Below are 21,819 nucleotides of genomic sequence, written 5' to 3' on the forward strand. Positions count from 1 at the left end.
TCAGGCGCTTTTGTTAGCAATCAGCCAATGAATGGCATTTAGAGGCGGGACAACATGGCCGGAACTAAATATACAGCAATTAGCCTGTTAGCTCATGTGGTCTTACAACTGTAACTTAAACTCCGTTTATTAAGAAAATAAAGACTGTTTACACTCAAAGGAAAGTGTCTTCAATAACATATTAAACCCGTCTTTACGTTTACTGTACAGCATTGCTTTAAAAGTGTCACAAAAGATGTGTAGTTGATGTTACCTTAAAATGCTAAAGATTGCCACTTGCTAACTTGGCTAACAAGTAAACATGCTACATCAACTAGCCTTACACACTCGTACACACTGAAGTTATTGAAAGAAAGCGTGTGGCGAGGAGCCTTACTGTTAGACCTAAACAGCAGGAATGAAGAAGTGGAACTGGAAAGAAGGACAGCGACCGTACAAGCGACGAGGTGGTGGACAACGCCATGGATGGTACAGGGGAAACCGGCAAAGATTAACACAGGACGAACAGTCGTAAGTGATAGTATATTGAAGCTTAGTTATGTTAAAGAATGTGATATGTGTTCAATAGGACAGGGGTTGTGACGTCAGTAAGAGACAAGGTGTGTTGCGTTCACAGGTCTGGATATAATGAGGAAGGGCCGTCAATTAGACCACCTCAGAGGAGAAATGAAAACCACCAGTCCTCGTCCTCCTCGTCTTCCTCTTCTTCCTCCCCATCTTCTTCTTCCTCCTCTAAGACCAGCAGTGCTGCACCAGGTGAGAACAACTGAACAACATCTTCCAAAATTGAAAAACAATAGCACATAATTGTATTTGTTATTGGCAGTAAGCTGTCATTTTATAAAGACTTGATCAGAAAACACACAATCCTTTATACCCTTTATTTGGACTACTTGCACCTTACTACAGAAATATCCCAGGGATACAAACATGACACCTAACCTAAACTATCTGTATTTTATCTATAATACATGTATTTTAAGTATTTCAGTATTTGTATGCAATTGTCTTGTATCTTGTTTTTTGTAACTTCTGTTCTATGTACTGTGCTGCACTGTTAAAATATAGATGATAAAAAAGTCTGTTTCTTATTTTAAGAAAAGATAATTATTCTGTTAACAACATAATCATGGATGGCTGTAACTTGAATTACAAGAACAAAAGGTATCCATGCCTAATTTCATCACCCGGTTCTTTTTCCAGAGCTTCCTGGGTTCTACTTTGACTTGGAGAAAAATCGCTACTTCCGCCTGTTGCCCGGACACAACAACTGTAACCCGCTGACCAGAGAGCAGCTGAAGGAAAAAGAAAGAGAGAAAGAAAGAAACAAGATGCTGGCGGAGGATGAAAAGTCCAGGAAAGTAAGTCCGCGGAGAGGAAATTAAGGCAATTCTTCTGAAGCTTTTAGCATTTATGAGGTTGTTTCGTGTGCTTGAAGCTTCAGTTACAATTGTTTCCCTTAATGCGTGGGTTTGATTATTGATCATGTATTATCTTCTTTATAGAAAGCACCAAGAAAAGGACTGAACACTTCACTTCTGCTGCAGAAAAGACACCTTGGCATGTTACCTGAGAACTCATATTGCAGGTATCGCATCGCACTGTTCTCAATCAATGTTGAACATCGAGCTGTTTCTTGTATCCTATCCACAGCTGTAATACATTAGAGAGAAAGAAACCAACCAAACACAGTCAAACTTGAATGATAATCAGTTCTGTATGTGCTGAGGGAGTTTTCTTTGCGGCATTGCCGAGCCACTAATCATGATGCAAATCGTTTTTGAAGAGTTGGAAAACAGTCATAGAGGAACATTCTATAACTTATTTAGGATATTGTGCTGCCTGTCAGTTCTAATTGTAAGAATTAAACTGACACATAGTTGTAACCCAAATGCAATTAGATACATTTTTTTCTTAACATTTCCATAAATACATAAAAACATGGATAAGGATTTGCAACTAAAGGTTATTTTCCTCATCGATTAATCTCCCATGTATTTTCAAGATTGATCAATTACTTATTTGATCTACAAAATGTTAGAAATTGTGAAAAACATCCATCCTAGTTTCTAAAGGTCTAAGTGTCCAAAACTCAAAGATATTCTTCTTAAACATTATACAAAGCATAAATAATCAGGTAATGATATTTGAGGGACTGAAATTGTAATTTTAGGCCAGCTTTGCATGAAAAATGTACTTAAACCATAATCGATTATCAAAGTAGTTCACGATGATTTTTCTCTTGATTGATTTATCAATGAGACAATTTATAGTCAGTTCTAACACAGGCATTGTCAGATGGTGGCGAGGAGAAGAGTTATTGATTTAGTTGAGATGATTGTCCTTTCATGTTACCGTGGTTACTGTGTGTCTCCAGGCTGGTGCATGAAGTGAAGGTCAGTGGAATGAGACGCCACCAACTAGAGATCCAGAGCACGGACAACAGCAACCCCAACACAGACAACTTCAGACTCATAGTGGTGAGAACACACACGCACACACGCACACTACACACCCAACCCAGTCTCCACCACGTCTTTTTGTCCGGTCGGGTCTTGGAAGACCGGAAGCTGTGGGGTTCATAAAAACATGTTCTTACTCAATATCAAGCCACGATTATTGTTTTTATTTTAAATCGTATAATGTCGGACTTTTTTTGCCATCCGTGAGGAAAATAAATGGGGCTCAGAGCCTCAGAATACTGAAATCTGTATATATATATTTTTTTGTATTGAGTCGGCACAATGACTTTACATTTATACAGTCAATATCTTTCCCTTTCCCCCCCTCCCCTCCCGGTCCTAGCTAGTAAAGCAAATAAATAAATAGATACATATATAGGTACAAATAAAGTAATGTAAAAGATAATATTAAAAGAAAATTAATAGATAAGGAATAAAGATGCAAAGGCTATACTGTCTTTAGTTTTCCTCCTCATCATTCGGTGGCCAGGTAGTACTCCAAAAATGGCAGGTGTCAATACCACGTCCAAGGCCTCAGCAAGGTGTTTGAAAATGCTTGTCCAGTATCCTTGTAGGCGAGGACAAGACCAAAACATATGAGTCATGTTTGCTGGTGAAGTGTGACATCTTTTACAGGTATCCGTGACATTTGGGTATATTTTGGAGAGTTTAGAGTTGGTGTAATAGATACGGTGGACAACTTTTATTTGTATAAGATTGAGCCTGGCACAGGACATATTGTTCACTCTCGCTAATGCGCCATCCCAGACATCATCATCTATTGCTTGGACTAGTTCCTCTTCCCAATCTTGTTTGATTTTACCAAGAGATGTTTCTGGGAGACGGAATTGTAAATTCTTGAAATCAAACCTTTTTCGGTTGTTAGTGTCCAGAATTGAGTCAATTATTGAATCCGGAGGGATATTGGGGAAGGAAGGGTTATTTAGTTTAACCCAGTTACGGACCTGGAAGTAGCAAAATAGATGAGTGCCTGGGAGGCAAAATGTGTCAGATAGATAGCTAAAGCTACAGAAAACAAGGTAATAAAAAAACTCGTTTGGAACAGAAACTAAAAGTGAATTACCAGCCTGCATTATTACAGACTCGCAAACTCTCACTGGCAAATCGGCAATCTTACGATTTATTACTGGATGTGGATATCGAGTACACCGTTGCACTTTATATGCTGCTGCTAATTGGCCATCTTTGTCTGCTCGCAGACTTTCCCATTGGTTGGGTTTTATTTATAAATCTCTGCTTGGGTTGGTTCCCTCCTACATTTGCACATTTGCGCTCCCAAGATTTTATTCAGATGCTGGTTCCTACAGTGAGAGCAAAACTGGGTAAAACAGCTTTGAAATATGCTGCCCCACAGCTTGGAACAATGTACAGAAGGAGCTGAAACTCTCAGATTTAATCACTATGGGGGAATTCAGGTCCATCTTAAAGGACAGAGAACACGACACCATTGGTAGATGTGAGTGCTCGTATATCCTAAAATCGTTTTAAATGTTGCCAGTTGCCATGTCTGTGTTTTATCTGTTGTAACTTCGTACATGCTGCCCTTCTTGGCCAGGTCACTCTTGGAAAAGAGATTTTAATCTCAATGAGTCTTTTACCTGGTTAAATAAAGGATATATAAATGATGTAAAGGTCCCTTACTCTGATAAGACCTAATCTCTGCCACATGAAGGCCCCATCAGTGTAAGGGGAGAGAAAGAGATGGTTGTTGCGAATGGGACTATGAATAGAGGATCCAAAAAGTCCATGAGTCTTTCTAAATTGGGACCATATTCTTAGGGTGGAAACAACAATCGGGTTATTCGAATATTGAGTTGGCCGGCTGGGTAATGTAGATGTAAGCAAAGCCAAAAGTGAGGTATTAGGACAGGATTTGGCTTCAAGCTCACACCAACTCAATGTTGCTTCCTTAGTCCATAAAATTATTTTGTGGATATTGGCTGCCCAATAGTAGTGTCTTATGTTTGGAAGCGCCAATCCTCCTGTAGATCTGTGCCTTTGTAAAATCTCTTTCCTAATTCTAGGAGTCTTCCCTTGCCATAAAAAAGTCTATTTTACGAAAAAGTGATTTGGGTAGGAAGACTGGCAGACATTGAAAGAGGTACAGGAAGTGAGGGAGAACGTTCATTTTGATACAGTTTACCCTCCCAGCAATAGTTATATGTAAATGATTCACCTTTCCAAATCAAATTTGAGCTTGTCAATTAGTGGCGGGATGTTGTTTTTGTAAAGGTCTGAGAGTTTTCCACTTATATTCACGCCTAAGTACTTAAAATTACTCCTAGACATCTTGAAGGTGATGAGTCTATTGGGGATCTGAAGGGCCAGGTCATTTACAGGGAAGCACTCATTCTTGTAAAAGTTTAGCTTGTACCCTGAGAGTGATTTAACCTAAGTGAAGCCAACCTAAGGAGTGGGCACTACAGTCTGTTGCATTGTTGGAGAAGCCTGTGACCTAAGATTTTCAACTACATAATTACTCTGTAGCTATGTTAGTTTGACAATAAAGAACCTTGAACCTTGAGATAGTTCCGAATCGAGTTAGCAGATCTATTATCTGATATAGGGTTAGAAATGAACAATAGTAAATCGTCAGCGTATAACAAGAGTATGTGTTCTGAACCATATCTGGTCATTCCTTGTGTAAAGCTGGCAGATTTAAGCGCAAGTGATTGCCATAGCGAATAGTAACGGGCTTAGAGGGCAACCCTGGCGAGTACCTCTACCTAGTGTAAAATATTGAGAATCTATCCCGTTAGTACTCACTGAAGCCTTGGGTGAAGAGTATAACAATGCTATCCACGACACAAATTTGGATCCGAGGCTGAACCTCTTAAGGGCCTCAAATAGAAAGCCCCACTCCACCCTGTCGAACGCTTTGAAATCTGTATTTTTTAAATATTTGTTTCCTTCTAATTTGTTATTCTTTTCTAAATAACACACGGTTATTTACTCAACCATAACGCACAATTATCCTTGTTTTTATTTATTTGTTTAATTCTATAATCTCTGGCTTTTTTGGAGTCCTTCAGGAAGTGAATTTCAAAATAAAGTAACAGGACACAGACGTAGGCCTATATGGGACATTTCGAGCATCATTGCGATACACACCCACTGAACTGATTACCCAAGATCCTCAGCTGTGGTTTAAGCTCGGTGATTGGATGTTTTAGCCGCAATGCGCGTTGGGATATGGTGTTAATGCGATATAAAATGTGAAAAACATTTCGGAGTTTAGGATTGCCGAAGACTAGGGGTGTAACGGTTCACAGAATTCACGGTTCGGTACGTGTCACGGTTCGGTACGGGTTCGGTACAACAAGAAAAAGCAAAAAAAAAGTTCCAAATGCATAAATCCAGGTTTGTTGTTATTTATTTTTGAACAGTAGTGCAAGTTTCAGTTTAAAAATAAGGAACTCTAACATTTTGAAAAATTAACTGTATTACAAACCACAAACAGTACCACACACACTCAGATGCCCAGATTATCTATATGGCTGATGTCAAACAAAAAGCTTCAATAAACTAAAACTAAAAAGAATGTCTTGAAAATATTACATCATGAATAATAATAAAGTGTTTCAAGAGCGCATAGCCGTTGAAATATATATGCCAATAGCTTCCGTTATTTATTTTGGTCTCTCGGCTTTCATGTCTCTTGGCTTCTTAAAAACAGCGGGGATAAGCTGTTGAACTGCTGTTGTCTTTTGCCGGGCTTCGGTGATTGGCAAATCTGAGTGATGCCTTCTGATATGATTTAGCATGTTTGGCGTGTGTTCCATTAGCATACCCCACCGCTGTCTAACAACGCCGACACACCGTCCTCGTCCGATCCACCACTCGCACTCCATCGTTATTGTAGTCCACAGGGAACCCGAAATGTTCCCACACAGCTGATTTAAAAGAAGCAGGTGGGTTCTAGCTCCTGTGTGTTATCTGAAATCGCCATACTAACTTTTCTTCTTCTTGTGTTTTGTTCGTTTTGTTGTGTTTTCTTGTTCTTCATTTGTTGTTTAAGGGCGGCTGGCAGCTTTTAGACGCAATACCGCCCCCTGGATTATAAATAGTGTAATGGATACTGCCCTGAATGACAGATCTTTTTCCCACTCCCAAAAAAACGCGTATTCGTCGTGTGACTGCATGTGCCGAACCGTGACGGTACTGGACGAATACGGATACCGTTACACCCCTACCGAAGACACTACACTAGCCATAATCCTCAGCTATCGTTTGGGACTACAGTTCCTTTGCTCGACAAACCCCGTGATTAATCTTCAAGCTCTGGGATTGGATGTTAGAGTGGCAGTGCGCCAAGGTTACGCCGAGCGTCAAACAGCACTTTGAAATGGAACAAAACCGAACGGGACCAGCCCCATTTTCTTATTTAAAAGAAGACCTTAACCTAAAATATTCTTTAATGTTTGAATAAAGGTTAATTTGTTTTTCTGTTTTGCACATCCTCCTATTAATATCTTTGTACATCCAGCACTAAACTGTTTTATTGTAGAGATCACTTACAGTATCTTCTTTGATTTTTTATATTCTATATTTCTATCATTGACCTTCTACTTTCCCCCTATTTTGTATGTACTCTTAATATTTTCTTCATCAAATATAACATATTAAAAAAAGAATATCGTGCTTTAACCACTAGGCGGTGCACACAAGGTACACACAGCATACAATGCCATAATAACTTTGTATTATTAGTGTAGGACACTTATGTATGTATAACATCTGAAGATGGGTAGTTTTATTCATGTTTTCACATAATTTTACAGGATATTGCGATATTAATTCACATGTTTTACTTCTACACATTAATATCTGATTTGTAAAACATCAAAGACAGAAACTAAAGTATATCCGTCATTTAATGGTAAGCTATTGAAATTGTGATTCCATAGATGTGTCTCCCATCACCCAAAACCCCTGACTATTCTCTCAACTCAGTATTACATTCTTATATTCAAAGAAAATCAGTAATATCTTTAAAAACTACAAGTCCTTTTCTATCAGCTGTGCACCGTTATGGTGTAAATACAGCCTATCTACCAATTGGATCAAATATAAAAGTCAGCCGAATTAGTGTTGATACTGCAAGGAGACATATTGTGTGAAGAGAAATTGAAGATGTTTTTTAATTGCTGATATATTTATGATCCACGTCACGTATTCAGTTTCGGTGGCATTTCTTCCAGTTTGTCCAAAGGTCTTCTCATCAGGGCTTTATAAATAAAGAACTACGGCAGATGTGTAATATTGAATGCAGCCGAACCGTGTATTACAATGCCGTTATGTGATGACTTCCAAAGAGAAAAGCAAGCTGATGTTATTTTATTTTGAAATTCAGTTCCTGAAGGATGCCAAAAAAGCCAGAGATTATAGAATTAAACAAATAAATAAAAACAAGGATAATTGTGTGTTATTGTTGAGTAAATAACAGTGTGTTATTTAGAAAATAATAACAAATTAGAAGGAAAAAAAAGATTTAAAAAATACAGATTTCAGTATTCTGAGGCTCTAAGCCCCATTTATTTTCCTCGCGGACGGCAAAAAAAGTCCAACATACGATTTAAAAATAAAACAATAATCATGGCTTGATATTGAGTAAGAACATGTTTTTATGAACCCTACAGCTTCTGGTCTTCCAAGACCTGACCGGACAAAAATACGTGTTGCAGGCACGAAACATACTACCAATAGAAATACATTGCTTTTAAAATCGTTCTGTGTGACACGAAAAGAAGGAGAAAATCGTGTTGGTGAACACGAATCAATAGATTAAATGTCGTGACTATAACACGAAATGCCGTGAGACTGGGTTGACACACCACACACCAAACACACACACACACACACACTAAACACCATACTCACCATACTCATACTATATATTTTAGCCATAATAAATGTTTTCTAGTTAATTTAGAGGAGTAAATCCTTAGAATATGTTTTATATGGACTAATACCTCAAGAATAGACTAAAAACGACAAATATTTATTAAATCTATTGCTGGTGGTGAGTAAAAAAGCTCTTTGAAGGAAGTGGTTATCACCAGATAGCCCCAACTTTAAACGCATGGATGGATATTACAATGGATATTTACAAAATGGAGAGGATAGCATCATCAGTCAATCAAAAACTGGAACTTTTTGTGTCACAATGGAGAAACTTTTTTCTGTTTTTATTTTATCTTTGTGTAAAAAAAGAAAAAGGCATTTCGGACAGACAAAGTTAAGATGTACAATTACTATATCTTGAAAAAACACTAATTGTTTGCTGCCAAATGTCAATACAAAACATATTACCAAAAAAAAGAATATGTTTTGTCTGGACATCTTTTGGAAGTCAAACCTTTTCTTCTTCTTCTTCCTCAGGGGGACTCGGCATGTGAGCGGGTGTTCACGGTGAACGATGTGTCACACGGCGGCTGCAAGTACGGCATCATGAACTTCAGCAGCAGCAGCCGGGGGTCCCTGTCTGTGGAAATGTGCGACAACCTCTACTTCACAAACCGCAAGGTGGGAGCTTTTAACAGCTTCCAGTGCTTCTCAAAGTGTGGTCCGCGGACCACTGGTGGTCCGTGAGCGCCCCCTAGTGGTCCGTGAGTATATTGGTACAATTTCACATTTGAAATTAATTAATTAATTAAAGTTTTCCGCACTCTCGCGCGAATATTTCCGCAATGGAGCGAGCTTAAGTTTAACTATCAATTGCATCATATAGCCCAGCGCAACACCTTCATCACACATGTTGGCACTTCTTTGTACCAGTTTCAGGTGATTTGTAATCTGTTCTAGAAAAACGATGTTTTTTGGATATTTGTGGAGTTAGGTGGTCCGCGAGTGTTTTTTTATTGGTTAAGTGGTCCTTGGTATGAAAAAGTTTGAGAAACACTGGCTTACACTGTCTGCAGACCAATGTTCCACCTAACATTTCAAGAAATCCCTCTGTATTATACTAAGATAAATCCAATAAGCTTAACATTTGGCTGTTTCAGGTGAATTCCATCTGCTGGGCCTCAGTCAACTACCCGGACTCCCACGTCTTGTATCCTTTTTCAGCTACTGTAGTTTTATTTTTATTTTTTTTATAATTTAACATGCCTTAAAACACATGTGCAGCTTTAGACAACACAAGTATATTTCCCTTGACCTATCTGACCGTCAGGCTGTGTCTGGTCGGAGCGGCGGACACCCCCGGCTGCGTCAGTTTACTTCCTGCTTCCCTCTTCAGCAACTCCAACCCAGGTTGTACTGAGTAGAATCCTATCAGGTTTCTCACGCTATTTAGGACACTCATATTAGCCTACTTTGTTTTAAAAACACATTTCATGTTGTTTGTTTGCATCCACATTTTAACATTTCTCCTCTCTCCTCAGACCAGCCCGGGATGCTGTGTAGCTTCAAGATATCCTCCGCCTGGTCTTGTGCTTGGTGCCTCAACCCCCAGTTTGACAAGACCTTTAGCACTGGTCTGTATTCATCCTCTTCCAACTCATGATAATTATAAGCAGATCATTATTATATCCTGCTTCTGTAGAGGCGTACATTTGTTGGCTTATAGCTTTGGAGTGTTAAACAATCTATTAAATAATGCTCTATATGTTTGGATGGAATAAATGTACAGCAACACATGATTGCTTTGGAATATAGTCATCGGGAGAGATTGTTGCCTATGTGAGAGAGCATATGTTGCCAGAAAATGTTGTGTTATCTGATCAGGCATACTTTTCCTTTTCACAATCGTATTAATAAAAAAAAAAGATGTGTTCTTGCATGTGATGGCAGGCCTGTCTCGAAGGGTGATTGTGAAAGATGCCGAGACGGGACGAACGCAGACGTACAGCACCGGTAGCGATGTGCTGGCTCAGCAGTTTGCCCTTAGGGTGAGTCATCTGATACATTCAAGTGATGAAATGACTGGTAACATGCTATAGTTTGGCTTGTGACAAAGGACACTGTAAGAGAGAAAATAATGCACCCTTAGCCGCTTTCACACCAAGTACTTTGCCGTACTTAGTTCCCAGCACTTAGTACCCCCATGGAACAAAGAGCAGATCGCGTTCACACCGGAATAAGTTCCCTGAGGGAAGATTACGCAAATGAAGCCGCCGACGTCACTTCTTCTTCTTCTGCTTTGGGTTTACTGGCAGGCTGCAAACAACTTCACAGCGTATACTGCCACCCGAAGTCCCTGGCCGGAAGTCCCCGGAGTTGGCTTCAGTAGAAGCTGCTGGGACTCCCAGCAGCTTCTACTGAAGCCTTCCGAGTAAATCGCCAGAACGCCTACGCCTCCTCATCACTCCACCGCTCCCATGTTTTTTTTTGTGTTGCCATAAGTTATATCCTCTCAGTTGGTGCGCGGGGCTAATGCTAATAATGTTAATGCCAGCAAATATAATGGCGGCTTCACAAAACCTTTCAGAGTTTTACGGGGCGTAGTTTAAAATTCGTCCAGCCAATCAGAAATTGGAACTTTTTTCTTCCCATGAAAGTAGCACCTCTCTAGCAGGCACTAAAAAGGGGGTAAAAGTTCTCATGAACTAAGTTCTCTTTTTGGTGTGAACGCAAAATCCCAGGAACTATCGGAACTAAACGGGAAAAGTACGGGGAAAAGTGCTCCGGTGTGAAAGTGCCTAATGTGAAACACCTCCTTTTTCCCCCCAGGACCCAGTGCTGTTTAACGGTTGCCGGTCAGGAGAGATCTTCAGCATCGACCTGCGGCAGCGCGGCCGCAGGGATCAGAGCTGGAAGGCCAGCCGCTTCCATCAGGAGTCAGCCATCACCTCTGTGCGCGTCCTGCAGGATGAGAACTACCTGCTCGCTGCTGACATGCTGGGCCAGGTCAGGCTATTGGCTTTACAATTAGATTTTGGGTTCTGATCGTTGGTACGACATTAAGTTGTACACGGCTAGTATGTTGATGATGTTTAGGTCCTGAGATGAGGCTAATGACACAAGTGGAAAAAGAAGATAACGGATCATCAGTGTGCAACTAGTTTTTGACAAGAAAGCTACTGGAGACTTCTAGAATTGTGTGAGTAACACTGTGTTTGTAGACTTCTCTATTTCAGTGTGTGTACTCTGTATCAATGCTCTGTAGTTGATCTGACTGGAATTGTGTTTTTAAAAACTCAAAACCGCTACAGCATCTGTCAGACAGAAACTTGGGAAAAGTCATTTGACTGAAACCTTAAAAGTGATCTAACTGACTACTAGGGTTAACTTTGATTTAAACATTTCTAGAATACTAAGAGCTTTATTGAGTAGGTGTAACTGTATTAAGGGTTAAACTCAGAACTTTATAACTTAGGGTTTAATGTAATTGACTTAAAAGACAATAACACATCAGGACGAAGCCAGTCTCGATTTCCTTTTGAGGGCCACCAGCTGCAGAGAGTTAACTAATTAAAAGGACGTTGCCCCACAGCTGTGAGAACTCAGCAATCAGGTGTCCATTTTAGGTAGCACTTTCCTGGAGCGTCAGCTTCAGCGTCAGACAGGCTAAGACATTAGAGTCCTGTGGGAGTAAGACTGACAAAGACATTAGAGTCCTGTGGGAGTAAGACTGACAAAGACATTAGAGTCCTGTGGGAGTCACGAGGGAGGCAAAGAGGAGGCAAATTCTACTTTGATTGAGCTAAGTATCGCTGGTGTTTTTTATTTCATTTCATTTTATTTGGTTGTTTAGCCCCTCATGCTATAATCATGTGTATTTTCTCCATTCCTGTTCATGTGTCTTCTCGCAATTATCACTGGCCCCGTATATCTCGTAATCGATATAACCGGCCTGCTCTCATCTATCCCATATGCTCCACTGAGATCCAACATCTAGTTTCAGGTGGCCTGTGGAACTGCCAGTCAGCTGTTCCTAAGGCTGACTTCATCTCTGGCTACGCCTCCCTGCAGTCTCTGGATTTCCTTGCTCTCACTGAGACCTGGATTACTCCATCCAACACATCCACCCCAGCAGCTCTCTCCACAGCATATTCCTTCTCCCATACACCCAGACCAACTGGCAGAGGAGGTGGCACTGGTCTCCTGCTCTCTCCCAAATGGAGCTTTTCCCTCTTCAAGCTACCTAACTTCACTCCTTCCACCTTTGAATTCCATGACGTCACAGTAACCCATCCTATACAGCTAACCATTGTTGTTCTCTACCGTCCACCAGGCGCCTTGGGGGACTTCTTGGAGGAATTAGATAATCTCCTCTCACACATCCCTGAAACTGGCCCTCCCGCTGTACTTCTCGGAGACTTCAACCTCCAGACGGGGAAGATAGACGAACTAACATCTCTGTTAACCGCCTTTGCTTTCTCACTGTCTCCGTCCCCACCGACTCATAAAGCTGGCAATGTCCTTGATCTCATATTCTCAAGGAACTGCGCTACTTCTAACCTCTCTGTAAACCCGCTCCACACATCCGATCACTTCTTCATTTCATTCTCTCTATCCCTTTCCAAACATAACAAACTAATCTCTTCTCATCCTGCACTTGTCCGCCGTAACCTTCGCTCCCTCTCCCCCTCTACCTTTGCCTCGTCGGTGCTCTCAGCCCTCCCTTCCTCTGACTCGTTCCAACTCCTGCCTCCAAACTCTGCTGCAGAAACTCTCCTCTCTACTCTCTCATCCACTCTGGACTCGCTCTGTCCTCTCACATCTCGGCAGGCTCGTCAGTCCCCTCCTGCTCCCTGGCTAAATGATGCACTGCGTGCTAATAGAACCGTCCTTAGGGCAGCAGAGCGGAAATGGTGGAAATCCAAACACCGTGACGACCTCCTAACCTATCAAGCTCTCCTCTCCTCTTTCTCTGCTTCGATCTCTCAGGCAAAAAGCACTTTCTTTCAAGATAAGATCCAGTCTTCCTATTCCAATCCTAAAAAACTATTTTCCATCTTCTCCACCCTCTTGGACCCTCCAAAAGCTCCTCCCCCCTCCTCACTTCTGTCAAGCGACTTTGTTACCCACTTTGAAAAAAAGTTTGATGATATTCGCTCTTCTTTTTCTGACTCACCTTTACTCACCGCTGGGTCACCAGACCCTCCTTCCACCAACACACTTACCTCCTTTTCCCCTCTCTCTCCAAGTGAGGTTCTTACCCTCATTACCTCTGCCCGCCCTACCACCTGTCCTCTGGACCCTATCCCTTCAAACCTCCTTCAGACTATCGCTCCTGATATTCTACCGTTTCTCACCCATTTCATCAACACTTCTCTAACTTCTGGTCACTTTCCAAACAGTCTCAAGGAGGCAAGAGTAAACCCTCTCCTAAAGAAACCCACTCTCAATCCGTCTGATGTTATAAACTACAGGCCTGTCTCTCTCCTCCCGTTCCTGTCTAAATCACTTGAACGCGCTGTCTTTAAACAACTCTCCTGTTATCTCAATCAGAACAACCTTCTGGATCCGCACCAGTCTGGTTTCAAGGCAGGTCACTCCACAGAAACTGCTCTCATTGCTGTCACGGAGGAACTGCACACTGCCAAAACTGCATCCCTCTCCTCTGTCATCATCCTGTTGGACCTGTCTGCTGCATTCGACACGGTGAATCATCAGATCCTCCTTCGCACTCTCCAAAAACTTGGAGTTTCAGGCTCTGCACTTTCCCTCCTCACCTCATACCTGAAAGACCGTACCTACAGGGTGACTTGGAGAGGGTCTGAGTCCGACCCTTGTCAATTAACTACAGGGGTCCCTCAGGGCTCTGTTCTTGGTCCCCTCCTCTTCTCCCTGTACACAAACTCGCTCGGATCAGTCATTAGCCCGCATGGTTTTTCTTACCACTGCTACGCTGATGACACCCAATTAATTCTGTCCTTTCCCCGCTCAGAGACCCAGGTCGTCGCACGCATCTCTGCTTGTCTAGCTGACATCTCTCAGTGGATGTCTGCTCATCACCTCAAACTCAACCTTGACAAGACTGAGCTGCTCTTCCTTCCGGGAAAAGATTGTCCCACTCTTGACCTAACAATCAACATCGGCACCTCAGTTGTTTCCCCGACTCAGACTGCAAGGAATCTGGGTGTGACCCTAGATAACAACCTGTCCTTCACTGCAAACATCGCTGCTACAACCCGTTGCTGCAGATACACGCTTTACAACATCAGGAAGATACGTCCCCAGCTGACACAGAAAGCGACTCAGGTTCTGGTCCAGGCTCTCGTCATCTCACGCCTAGACTACTGCAACTCCCTCCTGGCTGGTCTACCTGCATGTGCCATCCGACCTCTGCAGCTCATCCAGAATGCAGCGGCTCGTCTGGTCTTCAACCTTCCTAAATTCTCCCACACCACTCCGCTCCTCCGCTCACTTCACTGGCTTCCAGTAACTGCTAGAATCCACTTCAAGACACTGGTACTTGCTTACCATGCTGCGAATGGATCTGGCCCTTCCTACATCCAGGACATGGTTAAACCGTACACCCCAGCGCGTGCACTACGCTCTGCATCAGCCAAACGACTCGCTGCGCCCTCGCTGCGAGGGGGACCCAAGTTCCCAACGGCGAAAACACGTGGGTTTGCTGTCCTGGCTCCATGATGGTGGAATGAGCTCCCCATTGACATCAGGACGGCAGATAGCTTGCACATCTTCCGGCGCAAACTGAAAACTCATCTCTTTCGACTCCACTTCGAGCGATAGAACTATTAACGAAGCACTTTTATACTAATAAAGGACTGGCTTTTCTAAAGCCAGTTGAGTAGCACTTGAAATGTTTTTGCTCTATGAAACCTGATGTACTTTTATGATTCTGTTTTCTTCAAGTTGTATTTTGTTGGACGAACGCACTTATTGTAAGTCGCTTTGGATAAAAGCGTCAGCTAAATGCAATGTAATGTAATCATTTTTTTTTTAAAAGGAATGCACACAGCTAATAATGAGAAATGTATGTTATATATTATTCGATAATGAAATCATACCCGATAAATTACCTGCCGTTGAGCCAAAAAGATCTTCAGAAGAAGACATTACGACTCCAATGTGCAATTGATGTTTTTTGATTTACTAGAAAAATGCAATGAAGTGAGCCATATCAGATGTGCACAAACTACAGGTTATGAACTTAGCTTAAAAATAAAATAAAGATTGAAAATAATGGTTACCATACCATATCCTTTATGAAAAGTGTGTATTTAGTTGGTGACACAAAAAAAATCCATTATGCATCCCTTCTTAAAAAAATGTCAACCCACATGAATGCTAATATTGCTAACATTGTGTTTTTCTTGAATTCTGTGCAGATTAAGCTGTGGGATGTGCGTGCGACAAAGCCTGTGCAGGAGTACAAAGGGCACTACAATGAGCACGCCTACCTTCCCATTCATGTCAACGAGCCAGAGGGACTCTTATTGGCAGGTAGGAGAGAACACAACATGCTCACATCAACACACTGGCTTTGAAAATGTTAATTTAATTTATGCCAGTTAACTACTTGCCTACCAGGTTACACCACTATGCGCTAGGGCTGTGCAATTAATCGTATTTTAATCTGGATTACGATTTTGGCTTGCAACGATTATTTTTGCTGCATTCCCTTTCCCAATGATGCTTTCAATTTGTATTGCGTTATACATCCTGCCCGCGCGTGCGCTTCCACCCCTCCCTAAAAGCCCTCTCAGCCAGGTTGTGTTGTGACTTGCAGTCTGTTTAATAAATCCATATAAACACGTTACAAGGGAAGCTTTAGTTGCCGTGTCTTTATTCTCCGGTCTCTAGCGTTCAGTCAACTTTCACTGACCTCGTCAAGCCGGAGCCTCTTAGCTACTTCCGGTTTCCGGATAAGGGGTTACCAAAATAAGAGCACTGCGTGTAGCAGTATAATTAAACATTACAGGTTGTGAGTGACATTAGTTATCATATTTATATATGCAGTGCTTGAATTGGAATAAAAAAGGTGCCAGTACTCTAAATCAGCAACTGTTTCAAGTCAATTTTATTTATACAGCCCAAAAACAAGAATTTGGCTCAAAGTCATATAGTATATCCTATAATGCTGGTGGGTTTGTCTCTTTACTGTATATTTTAGAAAGGCTCACTGTACTTAAAAGTATGAAAGGCAGCGGATATGGCTAAAGCCTGACTCTTACTGGCGGCTGGTTCAATGACTCCTCGTCCCTGAGTACACTCACGCATCTTTCCGCAGCTTGCTTTTGAATTGCTTCACGTGAAGCAGATTTAAGTATGGGCTTGTGATTTTTCGTGTTCTTTGATCTTTTTTTCTCAGGCTAGCTTGTTGTTTGCACTTGTCACTACCGAAATGACACACTGCACACTCACCCCATTCCATCGAGAGTTTCAGTCCTTGTCCAATGTGTTTTCCCAAAGACTTTACCTCTTTACATATCCGACATCCCAGCTTTTTGTCTTTAACAACGAGCCATTCATTGTTCTTGCAAAAATATTCCACCTGGTCCAGGCCCGGTTCCAGAACAAAATGACTCAGGGTGCATCTGAGATTAGAGGCTAGAGATTAAAGTGCTATTTTTATAAGTGGGGAGTGGACCTAACACCATCCAGGGTGGTCCGCCGGCACCTCATGATGTTTAGTAGGTTGTGGAAGTGCGCTCCAAAATATTTGTTTATCTTCTTTATTGGTATTTATTATTTTGATATTATTTATTTAAATGTAGATATAAATGTATAATTTATTTATTATTGGTTTTTCAGTTGAATTATACTTAAAGTTCAGGGTAATCAACTGTTAAAAACATACTGTTCAAATTATTATTTTAATTTGTTTTAAAGTTCAATAAATTGACGTTTTCAAAGTCAATGAATAATCGTATTTAATAATCGTGATATCAATATTGACCAGAAATAATCGTGATTATGATTTTTGCCGTAATTGCACAGCCCGCGCTGACATACTGTACTTAGTGCAAGTCAACATGCTCTTGAGCCAGTTAATGATTAATGTTGCTTTCCGACCAGATTGGAAAGAGAAAAAACGAATTATGATTTTCCTCCTCTGTTCCTTCCCCAGTCGGTCAGGATTGCTACACTAGGTTATGGAGCCTCAAAGATGGCCACCTATTGAGGACTATCCCATCGCCCCACCCGGCCGCAAACGACATGATCCCCAGCGTGGTCTTCTCCTCCAAGCTGGGCGGCTGCAGGGGGCTCCCCGGCTTGCTCATGGCCGTCAAACACGACCTTTACTACTTCCCGTACAACACCGACTACCAGGAAGGAGAAGAGCAGCCAGCCGGCTCCGTTTGAAAGGACTGAAAACTGACGAATCTTCTCAAAACAAGGACTTGCCAAATGTATGGAAGGAGTTTTATTCATATACAAAATCTTTAGGTATTTTATAAAGACAAAGTTTGGCCAGTATGCAGTTCATGTACACAGGTTTGCTTCCATATAGGGGGTTACAATCAAGTCTCGATGGGTGGTTTTTATTATGTTATTGTAATAGACGTGTGGCATACATGGCAATTACCGAATTTAAGAAATCTGTAACATTTACAAGAAAAAGTGCCCTTACTTAAGAATTGGATGATTTTTTTAATATGTTATTTAGGATTTCTTTGATCTGATTTGAAAAGGATGGTGCTGCGCTCATAATGTAAATCAACACCATGTCTTATTCTAAAGAAATTATTGATATCTAATGCTTTGTATTTGCTCCTAAATGACAGAGACTGAGTTTCTGCAGTTTATTACATACTGTATGAGCGTACATGTGCATAAAGGTATTGATTTGTTCCTTTTGATATTTTGTATTCATTGAACATCTTTCTCTGAGACAGGGACAGTAATACGATTCCTATTAATTCAGCTTATTTGTGGAATTGGTAGCCAACTCTCCCAAACAGTCACTTAAAAAATCAAATCCAGTCCTCACAACCCCCTAGTGTTCAGTCGGAAGCCCTAGCTGCATCCTCATGATGTATTTGTCAGATGATTGTACAGTACAGTCTCAAACGTTGCTCCTAGCTACACAGCCTGAGTAGACAGAGTAAACACTCTAAATATTTTTCCTTGTTTTGAGGGGCCAGCCTCAAAGATGTTTTCAAGTTATTTTTTTTCTGTTCCATATTGCTACTGTGAGCCAGCCACTCTATAAAATCAGTTCCTGTTGCAGTTCATCAGATGTGTATTGTAAGCAAATAGTACTTTAACATAAAAACAACACAAGCCTTTCAAAAAAATATCCCTATTAGGAAAATTTTTCCCCTTATATGTATATTCTATGTTAAATTTAAACAATGTGGACAGCGTTATTAAGGCTGTTCTGATCTTCCCATTCAAATCTTATTATATAAGAAGTTAAGTAATTATATAAGTAGGAATGCATCTCGATGTTACAGTACATTATTGGCTTCTGATTGTTCTAATCCTCTTGAAGAAGAGGAGGGAAACTACTGTAACTCCATTTAAAAAGGACCATAATTCATTTTGGTGGATCATTCTTTCAGGGTTTCTCTGAAGTGCTATATCCAGGGGCTCCAGCGGAAACATTCTCAGAATAAAAGTGCTTACCCGGGATCAGTTTAAGACGCATCTATTATCTAACGGTTCACACATGTAGCCCCAGACTAATTATAATAGTACTAGTGGGTCACACTGGGAGGGATTGTCATAGGGGTTGTACATCAGTACACATTTTAAAAGGATTAGGGGTACATGGATATTACCGCACTCAATTGTAAGCATTAACACTTAAAACTCACTTTCATAAAACGCTAGCAAGCAGTTTTATCTCTCCTTCCTTCTTGATATTCAAGTCTTACTCTGTCTGACATTCTTCACAGTGTAAAATATAGGCATATTTAAGTGAAAGAACATTAAGGGACTGACGAATAGTTTTGAAAACCTGCCACAGACAGTCTATTGGCAGCCAAGAAATGCCGCTAAAAGAGGAACTGAAGCCTTTTAGCCAATTTCCAGTTTTTTGACAGGCGTCCTCAAACAGCCTCCTCCTCTGCGTCCTGCTAGAGCTCCCCTGGTTTTTGGTTGCAGCCGGTGCAGACCCTCACCGGGTGGTCCCAGCCGCGGGAGGGCACGGGGCGGCGCTCCTGAGAGCAGTCACCGCACACGCCCTGTCCACAGGAGCGGCAGTGGTGGATGGAGAGGCGCGGGGAGAACTCCTTCTGACACTCGCTGCAGGAGTGGATGTCCTGATCTGGGACCCAGTAGGCCGGGCGGGCGGCGTCCTTCACCAGGCCTGGACGCACAGGAGAGGATGGGGGGTTATTCTAACAACAGCCGGGTAGAGTGCTTCAGTTAAAGCTGTAAGAATACTCTATTTACCGCCAGAGGAAATTGGATCTTCTAACAGTTGTTCCATTTGAGAAAATATTAGCATCAACACAGAGACGTTACATTTAAAACGTGTACATTGTAAAGAAAATAATGCGCATATTGTAAAGTGGTGGAAAATAACTAAGTGCATTTAATCAACTACTGTATTTTTAAAAAGTGTTTTGTCATACTTATACTTTACCTGAATATTTCTATTTAATGCTACTATATGATTCTTCTCCATTGCAATTTTGAGGGAAATAGTGTGCTTTTTACTGCATTATATTTTATTTTACTTGATTTATTACAAATAAAATAAATACATTGGCTCAACATTGACGAACTATACCATTAAAATGCTCTTAGATGTATTTGTAAGCCATAACAACTGTAGTATAATAAGTTATATCAATAAAATACTTTGGAAAGAGCAATTGTGCATCAGTACTTCTGATAGTTTAAGTACATTTAGCTCAAAATACTTCTGCACTTCTACTTAAGTATTTTTGTTCTAATATAGGTATTTTAAGACAAAAGTATTTCTACTTATAGTGGGTCGATTCCCCTCCCAACACAGATTGTTTTTGATAATCGACCGATATAATGCTCACCCAGAGGGATGTCGATGGCCCCCACTACAGCTCCTAAAGTGTTCTGCACCGCCTCCCCCACCTTCCTCGCTATCAGGGTGCCTCTCTCCTCCTCCAGGGCAGCGTCCAGTAACTCTGCAACAAGCAAAGATGTGCACAGAAATTCAGGCACTCACATGTTTTAAAGAGCAACATAACTTAATTATAATTAAGGTAACACAATATTATTTCCGTGACCTAGACAGTTCAATACCAATATTTGGGAAATATGAGCTGCTTTCTCAATCTTGATTTTAAGGACTACATTTTTTGGAATAGGGAAAGTTGTCTTTGTAGCTAAGAGCTTTGGACTGTCTCAGACCAAAAGCAAGACCATTTTAATTATATAGCACATTTCAATCATTCAGTCATTTCAAGGTGCTTTAAACCGAAAATATTAGCATTTAGGGGCGGACTGGATCTACAAACCAGCCCGGGACTCTCGACCGGCCCAAGCTCCAACCAGTCGTTTAGGACAGAGAGTGAATACACATACTATACAGAGATGCTGTATGAGAAACCAATGTGAGTTTGGAAAATTGCACAATATAAATCTATTCTAGTAGACCTCAACAATGGAATTATGATCAGTAGAAATGGCCATGACATGGGACCTTTAAACATAGTATAGCTTTCAAAATCATAAAAGCGATTCAAAAGTCAGAAGAATAAATACACAAACTAGCTAAAACAGAATAGTAATAACATATGATTTTTTAAATGGTACGTAGACATTAAGTCCTATATTAAGAGGGATTTACCAGTGGAGATTTCTCTGTTGTGGAAACACGCGTCACAGACTCGGACAGGCGCGAGCCCCCAGCCTCTCTCTGGGACCGGGCGGGTTTTTGAGGAGCAGGAGTCACAGAAGCCCTCTCCACAGGCACGACAGTGGTGCTTTGTGTCGTTGGCCTGGAACTCTTCCCCACATTTAGTGCATTTCTGCAACACAAACAGCGAAGATAGCATATTTTTACATTCATATTTAAGAAGTACAATATAAGACAAGCACAAGTTTAATTTGTGGGCCATATTCCATTATACTTTTTGAATTAGCTGAGGGCTGATTCAAAATGGTCCGCGGGCCGCATTTGGCCCCCGGGCCGTAGTTTGGACACCCCTGCCATAGAGGATAAGATGATGTCGGTCTCTATAGGAAAACTATGTGCAGTTTTAACAGCCGTAATTAATTGGGAATTGAGAGATTAAGTTGCGCACCGTGATGAAGGAGTTTGGAGTCCAGTAGGTGGGAGCGATCTGGTCGGTGAGCCAGGAGGTGACGGCTTTGGCCGGCTTCACGCTGAGTTCCGACACTGACTGAGAAATGTATTTGACTCCATCCAGCAACCTCTGGGCAGCGTTGTTGTTGTCTTTCAGAAAACCGTCAGACTGAGAAAAGGCAAGAGGAGAAAAAAAGGTTGAGTAAGATACAAAGGAATACACTAGCTCCTGTAGAT

At 41.3% G+C, this 21,819-nt stretch overlaps 2 protein-coding genes across 6 annotated transcripts in view; one reads left to right on the top strand and one right to left on the bottom strand.

The window, feature by feature from the left end:
* The first annotated feature begins 26 nt into the window (after nucleotides 1–26).
* On the top strand, nucleotides 27–18,195 carry wdr21 (WD repeat domain 21). 2 transcript variants are annotated; one of them, XM_034228538.1, is made up of 13 exons: nucleotides 27–510; nucleotides 617–756; nucleotides 1,204–1,361; nucleotides 1,506–1,588; nucleotides 2,378–2,480; nucleotides 8,865–9,008; nucleotides 9,488–9,537; nucleotides 9,658–9,737; nucleotides 9,869–9,961; nucleotides 10,254–10,375; nucleotides 11,157–11,333; nucleotides 15,728–15,842; nucleotides 17,470–18,195. In XM_034228538.1, the coding sequence occupies exons 1-13, from the start codon at nucleotides 398–400 to the stop codon at nucleotides 17,703–17,705; spliced, it is 1,614 nt and encodes a 537-aa protein (XP_034084429.1). In that variant the 5' UTR covers nucleotides 27–397; the 3' UTR covers nucleotides 17,706–18,195. The 2 variants fall into 2 exon arrangements, with proteins under 2 accessions (XP_034084429.1, XP_034084430.1); XM_034228539.1 differs by having other exon boundaries at nucleotides 28–510; nucleotides 10,278–10,375.
* zfyve1 (zinc finger, FYVE domain containing 1) overlaps nucleotides 17,752–21,819 on the bottom strand; it is a 10,419-nt gene continuing 6,351 nt past the window's right edge. For all 4 annotated transcript variants that reach the window (XM_034228532.1, XM_034228534.1, XM_034228537.1 and 1 more), the window contains exons 10-13: nucleotides 21,581–21,751; nucleotides 21,124–21,304; nucleotides 20,345–20,458; nucleotides 17,752–19,656 (exon numbers count right to left, since the gene is read on the bottom strand). In XM_034228532.1, the coding sequence (XP_034084423.1) occupies nucleotides 19,424–19,656; nucleotides 20,345–20,458; nucleotides 21,124–21,304; nucleotides 21,581–21,751 (699 nt within the window). In that variant the 3' untranslated portion in view covers nucleotides 17,752–19,423. The remainder of the gene's footprint in view (nucleotides 19,657–20,344; nucleotides 20,459–21,123; nucleotides 21,305–21,580; nucleotides 21,752–21,819) is intronic.

The sequence above is a fragment of the Gymnodraco acuticeps genome, unplaced genomic scaffold (genome assembly GCF_902827175.1).
Source record: "Gymnodraco acuticeps unplaced genomic scaffold, fGymAcu1.1, whole genome shotgun sequence".
In the NCBI taxonomy this organism is placed as follows: domain Eukaryota; kingdom Metazoa; phylum Chordata; class Actinopteri; order Perciformes; family Bathydraconidae; genus Gymnodraco; species Gymnodraco acuticeps.

Excerpts from the sequence above, each read along its gene's own strand:
- wdr21 (XM_034228538.1), top strand. The coding sequence starts at position 398 with ATGAAGAAGTGGAACTGGAAAGAAGGACAGCGACCGTACAAGCGACGA. Across the intron at positions 9,962-10,253 it reads TGACAAGACCTTTAGCACTG|ATGTGTTCTTGCATGTGATG; the intron begins GTCTGTATTCAT and ends TAAAAAAAAAAG. Across the intron at positions 15,843-17,469 it reads AGAGGGACTCTTATTGGCAG|TCGGTCAGGATTGCTACACT; the intron begins GTAGGAGAGAAC and ends TTCCTTCCCCAG.